The following is a 10,980-nucleotide window of genomic DNA, read 5'->3' on the forward strand; positions in this document are numbered from 1 at the left end:
CAATCAGAGCACACCTTGCTTTTCAGACCGTTGAGCTTTGTAAAAATCAACGCGTTTCAGAAAGGCGGGGGATAGAGGAGAAACAATAATGTACAGTATGTGGAAAATAATGTTTTTTGAACCTTAACCATAAACACATTTCATTACACCAAATACACAAAATAATGTTCTTTTTAGCAACATCATATGACCCCTTTAACCTCTGATAAAGCATTCCTGTCCATATTTGTTACATTTTTGTTGAACTCTGATGTTATATGCAATAAAATGTCTTTTTTGTGTGTGTTCAGACTTGACTGTAGTAAAATTAATGCAAAAACTGACCTTTCAAACCAACATTTCAAACAAACAAAAAATCTAAACCTTTACAAACAGTTGTCATTGAGAATGTCTAAATATAAATCCAAATCCACAACTTAAAAAAAAGTATTTATGTCTAAAAACAACTAGAGAATTGATAAGCCTTTTATATAGAGCTCTATAGGAATCTAGTAGCTAAATCACGGAATTTCAGATGTTTTTCTTTTTTTTACTCCCACCAGATGGAACTAATTTGCCTTCAAAAATTGGATTTTAAAGGCATTGTCTCTATTTTAACATGAAATACTGCCATCATTGAAAAGTAATAGAAAAATATTAGAAATTTGTTTTATTATTTTCAATGGGAAGAAATTGATCATAATTATTGCATAAATATTAAATAGTACCATGAAATTATCTCAAAATACAAAATAATAAAGAAAACATATTATCGAACAAAAATATATTACATTGATTTCACTGAAAATAAAAAAAGTTAAATTTCAGGTGTCCAGTCACTTTTGACCGCGAACAACACAAGTGTGACTCCCAAATGAACAATATCAGAGGGTTAACCAAATAGAAGAATGTATTTAGGAAAATATGAAAATGTGTAGTGTGCTACTAACTAAGTGTGAACTACGTGTTTTATGACAATTCTACAGTAAGACAATTAAAGCATCACAAAATTTTATAAGAAGAGATAAATGATAGGTCATATGACAAGCTAGCAACCTTAATAAAGGTTAAAAGTTAAATAAAGTCCATATAGAATTACCTGAAATACCCTGTGGCACCATGCAGATGCTCATCAACATTCATTCTGGTGCAAAAAAGTTTCTAAATACATATAGGGCCTAATCATTTCACAGCAAAACAAAAACTGTGCAAAACAAAATGATCACAAAATGGCTTGAATTTGAATACCCTAGATCTTACATTCATTTAGCTATAGACAGATCAAACATGATCTTTTCAGCCTTAAGTTTAAGTAGACTTTGAAGGTCCTGTAGTGTACATCTTGGATCCATTTAAACCTTGCGAGAAAGTGCTCATCTGTGTGCCACGATGTCTCTTTGACCTGCGGCACATCAGGTAGAACATCTCGATCACGTTCAGAAGCAGAGAGATACACGACACCACCAGCATGAAGATGATAAAGATGGTTTTCTCTGTGGGACGAGACATGTAACACTCAACCGTATGAGGGCAAGGAGATTGGGAGCATTCTATCTTAGGGATCATTATGAAACCGTAAATATAATACTGGCCTACAATAAATGCAGCCTCAAGCAAGATCTTAGCAAACAGGCTGGCTAGGTAACTACCTAATAACTGGCCCTTGATTATAACTTTGCCATGATCGTCTGTGTATTTGGGATGTTTGAGGCCTTGCTTTTCCGCATGGCTTTCAGTCTGCTGTCTTAGTTTCTTTTCTTTGTGGAGTATATGCAGAACGTGGCCGAAGTATAGAAGTGTTGGCGTGGACACAAAGAGGATCTGAAGCACCCAGAAGCGAATGTGGGAGATTGGAAAGGTGTGATCGTAACACACGTTCGTGCAACCAGGTTGCTTAGTGTTGCAGATCATTTTTGATTGTTCGTCGCTCCACACCTTTTCAGCCCCGGCTCCGAGGACCATGATCCTGAAGACAAAGAGAACAGTGAGCCACACCTTCCCAATGACTGTGGAGTGAGACTGCACTTTGTCCAGCAGCTTGGAGAGAAAGCCCCACTCTCCCATGCTTGTGCCTTTAGTATCTTCTCTGCCTGGAAAACTAGGGGAGAAAGACAGCATTTTAAGTGGTTGAGTTTTGATCTGTTTAAAAGTCCATTTTACCTAAAAATGTATGTATTATTTATTCACCATTACGTCATACAAACCCCATTTGCAGTGCAAAAAAATTATTTCTTATTCAGTATGTTTGTCTTGTTTTCCAGTACAAATATTTAAAAATTCTTCAATTTAAACAAGAGAAGCAAAATGACTTAAGATATTAAGTCTTGTTTTCCAGAAAATGTTATCAATATTAAGCGAGTTTATGCTTAAAAGAAGAAGAAGAAGAAGAATTAGAAGAAAACGGCAATGGGGTAATCAAAAATAAACTTAATTCAATATGAAACGAGATTTTTCTTAACCCATTTACAGTTTTTTTCTTGTTTTAAGCATACACTCATTTTGTAATTTTTTTAAAATTTTGATTAATTTTTAGTAAAGTAAAGTAAATGTATCTTGATTTAAGAATTTTTACATATTTGTAATGGAAAACAAGACAAAAATACTAAGAAAAATAACCTTTTTTTTTTCAGTGAACACTAAATTTGCTTGACAAAAAGAAGAAAAAAACACCAAAAATGTCACATTTATAGAATATATCATATATATATATATATATATATATAAGTTTTGTGGGAAGAACAGAGAAAAAATGTAGTCATTATTCACAATACTTGTAGCTGTAAAAAAAAAAAAAATTATGTTGCTTAGATTTTTTTAATATCCTTATTCTAAAAAAAAACATGCTTGACACCACTGTTTCAATATTTAAAATGTACTTCACATAATGTGATTCATAGTCAAGTAATCTAATTCCCATCAAGGAATAGTCATCTCAACACTGCATGACTTTCTTTCTTCCAGTTGAAATTTTAGTTGCCAATGGTTGCTGATTGCCATCAATAATGTCATAAGCGCAATAAAGTCATAAACATTTTTTAACATGCACAGGGGCTATATGTGAATTTCAGCAGATAGGCAAGATTATCAGAGAATAATTTGATAATTATGTATACAAAAAAAAAAACACAGTACTTTTGTGGACTGTGACAACAATTTGATGTTCAGAAGGTAAGAGCAATGTGCAGTGTTAAAATGAATTTGAATTTAACATCAATACATTTACTTAGTAAGAAATGATTTGCACTTCAGTTGACAAAACTTATCCTAAAGCAAAACATTTATCATAAAGGGATCTTCGACCATAAACAATTCTAGCCATTCTCGGCAAGTAATTACATTTTTGTTTCAAATCACAATGAGAAAAGAATATGCAACTAAAGAGTGAATGGTTAACATTCAGCAATCACCAAAATCCATCTGTATGTCAGTACGATTTAACATTATTAGATTATAATTCGTTTTGTTACCTGTTTAGAACCCTTAACTAATCTTCACAATATACAATATCACATATGAATTAGCAAACAGATAGATCAATAGGCAAATTTAAAATAAAATGTATATTTTTACCTGTGACAACTTGCGTCTCAGTGCTGTGCTGATTGACTGTGTTGCTCAATGATTAAATGGCATGTGTCAGGTGTAAAGATTGACAGTGCCCTGGATTTCACAATGTCTTTTTTTTTTTTTTTTGGTTGCCACCTTCCTCTTGAAGTCTGATTAAAGTTCCATGGCCATATTTGGGATAACAGGATAAAATTGAGCCCAAAGTTAATTATTAATCATGTTAGAGAATCTAAGGGCGATACATACGTATGAGACAAGATCTCTGTACCTTTGTATTCTCACGTACTCATACGTATAAATAGATAAATATACAAGTGCAATTTATTCACAAGAGCTTGATTTGTCATCGAGAGTCATAACCTTACTGAAATTTCTGAACACAATGAAAACCGCTCTGCTTTTAATGTTTCATCATGAGAGAAGAGAACTGAATACATATTCCCCTGGCATGCACAAGAGAAGGAGCTTTTATAACATAATGAATCCTTGAGTTTTAGTGCTTTAGGGTATTTATCATCTGAGCTATAGTTATTCTATTTGTCAGTAAAAAGAACAGTGATAAAAATCAGCAGCGTGGTCATATTTGAGATATGCGAGAACAACATACATCAACATAAAGATAATGTGACTCTGTTAATGCAACTTGCAGTGCAATACAAAGAGGGGGAGTAGAAGTCAAAAAATGCCTTTTGTGTGCATTTATATATGATTTTATGTATGATTTTTAAATCAGAGCACCGACACTGAATTCATTATGTAAATTTGTATACAGAAATGTTAAAACGTACTATGTCTTTGAGCTAAAGAGTAATTACTAAGACAATTATTAGATGTTAGCAATTAAGCACTTAGCCTGATTGCAGTCAGGTTCTAATTGTTTTTAATTAATTCTTAAATATTGTTATTTTACACCACAAGGCAAAGTTTTTTAAACTGGAGAAGATATCCTGCGAAAAAAAGAAACCTGTGTTGATTCAAAAGTTTTATTTTAAAGAAGGATATTGTCATTATGCTCTTTAAACATCACTGACACCAGTTTACATTCAGAATACAAATTACTATAAATGTGTTTCTTTGTAACGGAAAATATGGCCAAAGAAAATGACAACATCACACAAACAAGACATGCAGACAGTGCTTAAGTCACTTACTGACTCTTATACATATATTTACACGCAATATATACAATCATATAACAGTAAGTATTTTTTTTCACCGTAGTATATCAAAACTATTAAATTAAAAGTCAAACATGCACTGTGCACAAAATGATCATAAAGTAATTAAATAACACACTCCGTTTGAGGAGTATCATAGCAATACTTTATTTTTCAAGTGTGTAAATACTGGACCATAAGCTAAGGGCAGTGGAAAACAACATGTAGAGATGTTTCTCTAAAAACTTGGCAGATTGGTGAAATTTCTGAGAAAAAATCTAAATCTAATGGTCTTCCATAAATTGTTTTTCTTCTTTCGCCCCATCCAGGCTTCCTCCAAGACCCTGTCCGCTCTCATACTGCTTGTTCATTTTGTTTTGCTTCAGAGCGTCTTCAGAGGTCATCCAGGATGATGCCAAACTTCCAGGGTTTTTAGCCGAAGTGACATTATGTGTCCGTCTCTTGCTGGTCCGGCATCTGACCCTGGTGCACAGCAGGTAAAATACCTCTATGACATTCAGTAGCAGAGACACACAGGCGACCACTAGCATAAAGATGATGAAGATGGTCTTCTCTGTTGGACGAGACATGAAACATTCTACGGTGTAAGGACAGGGGGATTGGGAACATGTAAACTTGGCGATCATTACAAAGCCGTATAAATAATACTGTCCGACAATGAACGCAATCTCCAGGATGATTTTAAAAAACAGCTGGGTTAGATAGCTGCCGAGCAGGTTTCCTTTAATTTTGACATGGCCTCTGTCATCTGTGTATTTGGGTGCCTTCAACATGTGGCCCTCACCAAGACTTTGTATTTTCTCCCTGAGTTTGTTCTCTTCGTGAATGACCTGCACCACATGACCCAGGTATACCAAAGTTGGAGTGGATACAAATATGATCTGCAAGACCCAGAAGCGGATGTGCGAGATGGGGAACTTCCAGTCGTAGCACACATTCTCGCAACCCGGCTGCATCGTGTTGCAAACCAAATTAGATTGTTCATCACCCCAAACGCTCTCCGCCGCTGATCCCAGCACCAGGATCCTGAAGATGAAAAGGACGCTCATCCATATCTTGCCGATGACGGTGGAGTGAGACTGTACTTTGTCTAATAACGCCGAGAGAAATCCCCAGTCTCCCATGTTTGCTGATGCTCAGACTTTCCTACAAAAAAAAAAAGACGTAAGAAAGAAAGCGAAGGAAAACATGAAATACAAAGTCCACTTTAGGACTTTAACTTAATCAATAAGCCTTTAAATGATGGTCTTCATTAATGGTATACTCTTAATAGATTAACATACTTAATAATTAATAGCCTACAAAACAAGTTCAGTTATTGTGCCCATAAAGAAAAGCAAAACATGAAAAAAGAAGTTATACAGAGGTAAAACTATAAAAAGTATTATTAATAAATTAATTGTAAATTTTATAAACTCTATAAAAGGCATGAATAATTGTAATACATTAACATATGGTGCAGGCAAAAAATACAAATAAATGTTTAACAAATTGAATTTACAGAAGTTTTTTTTACTGGATCACAGGGAAATAACTTGATATTTCTGAATCTTATTCATTGACTAAACATCTGTGGCTACTGGTAAATATAAATACTAAAAAATTGATTTACAATAAATACATGTTAAAAACTTTACTCTGTCTTTAAAACATTTGCCATAATAAAACATACGTTTTAAGGTAAAGAACAATTACTAAGATAAATAATTAGATATTAGTAATTAAGCACTTAGCCTGATTAGTCGGATTCAAATGATTTTTATTTAATTTATTCTTAAATATTGTCTTTTTACACCACAAGGCAAACAGCTTTTGTATATGCTACCTAAAAAAAAAGTATACTTGAACAAAAAATATATACAAAACATTATACAAAACATCGTAATATTGATTTCACACTTACCTTTAGTGAGTTGCACCTCTTCCTATTAGAAACTAAGGCGCATATCAAGTGATAGCTGAGAATAGCTGAACCTTGATTTTTGGGCTTTACTAAGATTGTGTAATAGCTGAAAGTGGAATGCTGTTACGTTGTCCAACGGTAAAAGAACAAGATCTTGAATGCAAGTACACAGGAGTGCCACATTAATGATTGAAAGGCTTCAACAATGTGTAATACTTTAGTCTCTAACCCACACAACTACGGTATTCCAATTGAAATAAAAAAAGAAATCTACTTCACACTAAAGACATTTATAATGTTACCAAAGATTTCTATTTCAGATAAATGCTGTTCTTTTGAACTTTCTATTCATCAAAGAATCCGGGGGAAAAAAACAGGATTTCCACAAAAATATTAAGCGGCACAAACTGTTTTTGACATTGATAATAAAAAAGAAATGTTTCTTGTGCAGCAAATCAGCATTAGACTGATTTCTGAAGGATCATGTGACACTGAAGACTGAAGTAATGATGCTGAAAATTCAGGAATAAATTGCATTTTAAAATACATTAAAATAGAAAACTAAATTATTTAAAATTGTAATAATATTTCACAATATCACTGTTTTTGATCCAATAAATTTAGCCTTCAGTCTTTAATTTTTTCAGCCTTATTTCATTTTCCTAAATACAGAAACTGGTAGAACTAAATGACAAAACACAGTTTACATGCACAGTTTGAAGCTTTACTTTTTTCAAATCTTTCTACAGAGTACAATTTCCGACTTAAATGAGAAAAAAAAAAACAGATAAGAACTTTCAGCAATACATTATTGATTTGTTAAATAGAGAGAGAGGGTCATAGCGTGCTTGAAGTTGAGGGGTCTTGACCATGCACGAGTCACTTGGATCAGTGGCTGTTTGCTCAAGTTGACCGTGTGAAAGCCTTTGTGTACAGAGAGACCTGCTGATCAGATATGGACCTCTTGCACGTCAGCACTGTGGTCCTCTGAAGCCACACTTTTAGTTGCCTCATTGCCAAGTTCCCTCCTTTGAAGCTCCAGCTCATGGTTCATCCAGTTCTGAATCACCTGATCTGTATTTTTGAAGTCCTTTCTGTTCACAACCGGGGTCACGGGTGTGATGTTGTAGTCCTTTTTGCGGCTGAGACACTCGTTGATCTTCTTGACGCAAAGATATAAGATCTCAATCACATTTAGGAGTAAAGAGACACAGGCCACCACCAGCATGAACCAAATGAAGATGCTTTTCTCAGTAGGCCTTGACAAGAAACAGTCCACCTTGTGAGGACACGGAAAACGGACACAGACGTATTGGGCCTGAAGAGTGAAGCCATAAAGGTAGTACTGGCCCAAGATGAAACCCACCTCTAAAAGTATCTTGCAAAGCAAACTCAAAATGTAGCTTCTCAAGAGACGCCCCCGAATGCTGACCTTCCCATTGTCCCTGCTGTACTTGGGAAATTTGTAGCCTTTCTTGAGGAACAGACTGATTTGCTCATTCTGAAGCTCTTTCTTCATCATCTCTCTCACTTTCTTTTCGACATGTATGACGTGGACGACGTGGCCCAGGTAGGCTAGAGTAGGTGTGGACACCGAGATGATCTGCAGCACCCAAAAACGAATGTGTGAGATGGGGAACGCCTGGTCATAGCAGACGTTCTCGCACCCCGGCTGCTCTGTGTTGCAGATGAAGTCTGACTGCTCATCGCCCCAAACTCTCTCGGCACCGGCGCCGAGGACTAGAATCCTAAACACAAACAGGACGGTAAGCCAGATTTTTCCCACCACCGTTGAGTGCGTCTGGACTCTATCCAGCAGTCTTCCGAGAAAGTCCCACTCACCCATCTTTAATCTTAATTGAATTCCTGAAAGAAAAGACATTATTGTTAATTGGACAGAGCAGTTCGGCTGCAATTTAAATGCAGTGATGCTCATAATTTTCAATAGTTGAAAATAATTAAAAATTAAATAGTTTTCACATATTTTATGCAAGCTCTATTGATGGATTCAGAAAATACTGTGTTTATCATCAAACCAGGTTCTTTTCCATAACGAACATGGGAACCAAGGTTTTTGTGCTGAAAACCCAAAACATTGATAGTGACAGTGGCAATACTCTTTTCCGTCTTCAAGTCAGCTTGGTGTTTTTTTATAGTCTGCATAAGAATTAAATTTTTAATTTGGGATTCAAAATGAGACTTGCATTTCAGATCATTATATAATTTTTTTTTTTTTGGGGGGGGGGATTAGTTATTTGGATTAAAAAATATAGTAATATAAAAAATACAACAATAATTTTAAGGTAAGAGGTCTGGAGGTTAAGTTAAACATGTGCATCTTTCTTTCTTTCTTTAACACTGCCGTTCAAAAGTTTGGGGCTGATAAGACTCTTTCATGTTAGTGAAAGACGACTTATGGTAACCGAGGCTGAATTTTATTTTTTTTATCAAATAAGCATTAAAACAGTAATACTGTGAAATATTGTAGCTATTTAAAGTGACTGTTTTCTAGATTGATATATTTTTGAATAATTTATTTTATTCTTGTGATGGCAAAGATTAATTCTCAGCATCATTACTCCAGTCTTCAGTGTCACATGATCCTTCAGAAATCATTCCAATATGCTAATTTGCTGCTCAAGAAAAATTATTATCAATGTGGAAAACAGTTGTGCTGCTTAATTAAGAATTGATTTAAAATAGAAATTTATTTGTAACATTTTAAATGCCTTTTCTTTCAAAAAAAAAAAAAAACCTGACCCAAAACTTTTGAACAGTAGTGGAAATAAATAAAGAGAGAATATTATAAGTAAGCATTTCAGTGATAAATAACAAATAACTACACTTTTTGCTTACCAAATATAAGAAGACGGAGAGGAAGTTTCACCCGCTCATTGAGGGCTCGAAGGGAGATGTGTGTAACAGGTTTTCCTCTAAGCCTTCCTCTTCCTATTGAAGAGGCAGCTTCTGAACCAAAACAAAGATTATCACATTATCAGTGTGTAGACGCCAAACAATTTTCAGCCTCAACATCTGGAATTGGAATATTTATCATGTTCAAATTGGTTTCTTGTGCAAGTCTATATGACACGCATTATATAATAGCTTTTATATATTGTACTTTACATCTCTGCACTACTCCCATCTGAATATCAAAAATATTTGTTTTCAAACAGGTTTCCTAAACATGCGCCATTGCTCATATCACCAGACAGTCCCGGCCCAAACTCATGCCACTGGTTGCGAGTTGGCCGTATATAACTGTCAAAAGTGAAAGTATTTTTAGATTAAACCCACCTTTAATTAAGTCTATTTCTAAAATAATTTCCATGCTGTGTTTCAGTTTTGACTTTATTGTATGAATCCATTGCTGAAACAACATCCTATTCATGGTAAATGTATGGTAGTTACTTCTGTTAATATGAATGAGATTACGTGAGTAAAGTGCATTGTGTGTTCCTGGCAGAGGAGACACAACATTTGACTTTATCTACACTTTCAAAGATAATGCTGGCTGTCAGCATGACTGGAGTTTATACAATGGATTGTATAAACTCTAGTCATGCTGACAGCATATATAAATCTCAGACTTTTATCTATTACAAAATAATTTAACAAATTTCATGCCGTCTTTCACTAAATTTCAAGTTAATGAAGATTGTATATCAAATTTTTTCAATTAAAAAAATAGTCTTTTTAGAATCATTGGGGCTTTTTATTGATCATTTCATAGTTGCAACAACTAAATGAGATACACTGCAATAACCAAACACTAGCTATATAATGGTACAATGAAGATCTATTACTGCTGAGTATAGCCAGTATACTCAAAAACACTTGGAATCAGATATAAATACTTAATTTACAAAACCTTTTTATCTAAATATTTGAATCTGACCTTTGCAAAATGCATAAAGAATGGATTAAAGAAAAAAGCAGTAGTGCATAAACATTATAGATTTGTCATCATGTTCCAACCATTCAAACCACTTAGAAAAAAGTTTTGTGCAAACAAATATACTGAAAAACTGAGGCATTTCACTCAGAACTCAGTATGAGGGGGTAAAGGGGCAGGGGGAGTAGTCAATTTCCATTTTAAACACTTTAATCACTTATGTTATTCTAAGCTTGGTCAAAATAAACTCTGCAACATCAGTTTCATGAACCAGGTCCTTCACATGGAGGGGAAACATCCCTGTCAGGTGGCCCTTGTAAACACGCGTGATCCCAGCATCCATACCCACTCTGGCATGCACTGCACCAGTCGAAACTAGAAAAAGAATAACATAGGCTTAATAAATACGCATACCTTGTTTAAAAAAAAAAAAAAAAACATTGTCTACAATGATTGAT

At 34.4% G+C, this 10,980-nt stretch overlaps 4 protein-coding genes across 4 annotated transcripts in view; all 4 read right to left on the reverse strand.

Annotated features, from left to right (window-relative positions):
* Positions 1-806: 806 nt before the first annotated feature.
* Positions 807-3,612, reverse strand: LOC107717184 (gap junction Cx32.2 protein-like). The gene is made up of 2 exons (XM_016523869.1): positions 3,550-3,612; positions 807-2,077 (listed from the first exon to the last, which is right to left on the reverse strand). Exon 2 carries the CDS (start codon positions 2,041-2,043, stop codon positions 1,288-1,290), a length of 756 nt encoding a protein of 251 aa, XP_016379355.1. The 5' UTR covers positions 2,044-2,077; positions 3,550-3,612; the 3' UTR covers positions 807-1,287.
* Positions 3,613-4,515: 903 nt separating this feature from the next.
* Positions 4,516-6,791, reverse strand: LOC107717194 (gap junction Cx32.2 protein-like). The gene is made up of 2 exons (XM_016523877.1): positions 6,628-6,791; positions 4,516-5,870 (listed from the first exon to the last, which is right to left on the reverse strand). The coding sequence occupies exon 2, from the start codon at positions 5,846-5,848 to the stop codon at positions 4,988-4,990; it is 861 nt and encodes a 286-aa protein (XP_016379363.1). The 5' UTR covers positions 5,849-5,870; positions 6,628-6,791; the 3' UTR covers positions 4,516-4,987.
* A 678-nt stretch (positions 6,792-7,469) lies between these two features.
* LOC107716920 (gap junction Cx32.7 protein-like) lies at positions 7,470-9,529 on the reverse strand. The gene is made up of 2 exons (XM_016523544.1): positions 9,484-9,529; positions 7,470-8,493 (listed from the first exon to the last, which is right to left on the reverse strand). The coding sequence occupies exon 2, from the start codon at positions 8,471-8,473 to the stop codon at positions 7,577-7,579; it is 897 nt and encodes a 298-aa protein (XP_016379030.1). The 5' UTR covers positions 8,474-8,493; positions 9,484-9,529; the 3' UTR covers positions 7,470-7,576.
* Positions 9,530-10,338: 809 nt separating this feature from the next.
* Positions 10,339-10,980, reverse strand: part of LOC107716911 (inactive hydroxysteroid dehydrogenase-like protein 1) — a 3,912-nt gene continuing 3,270 nt past the window's right edge. The window contains exon 4 of the mRNA XM_016523533.1: positions 10,339-10,897. Within this exon, the coding sequence (XP_016379019.1) occupies positions 10,826-10,897 (72 nt within the window). The 3' untranslated portion in view covers positions 10,339-10,825. The remainder of the gene's footprint in view (positions 10,898-10,980) is intronic.

Source organism: Sinocyclocheilus rhinocerous, unplaced genomic scaffold, assembly GCF_001515625.1.
Source record: "Sinocyclocheilus rhinocerous isolate Xijiao unplaced genomic scaffold, SAMN03320098_v1.1 scaffold1874, whole genome shotgun sequence".
In the NCBI taxonomy this organism is placed as follows: domain Eukaryota; kingdom Metazoa; phylum Chordata; class Actinopteri; order Cypriniformes; family Cyprinidae; genus Sinocyclocheilus; species Sinocyclocheilus rhinocerous.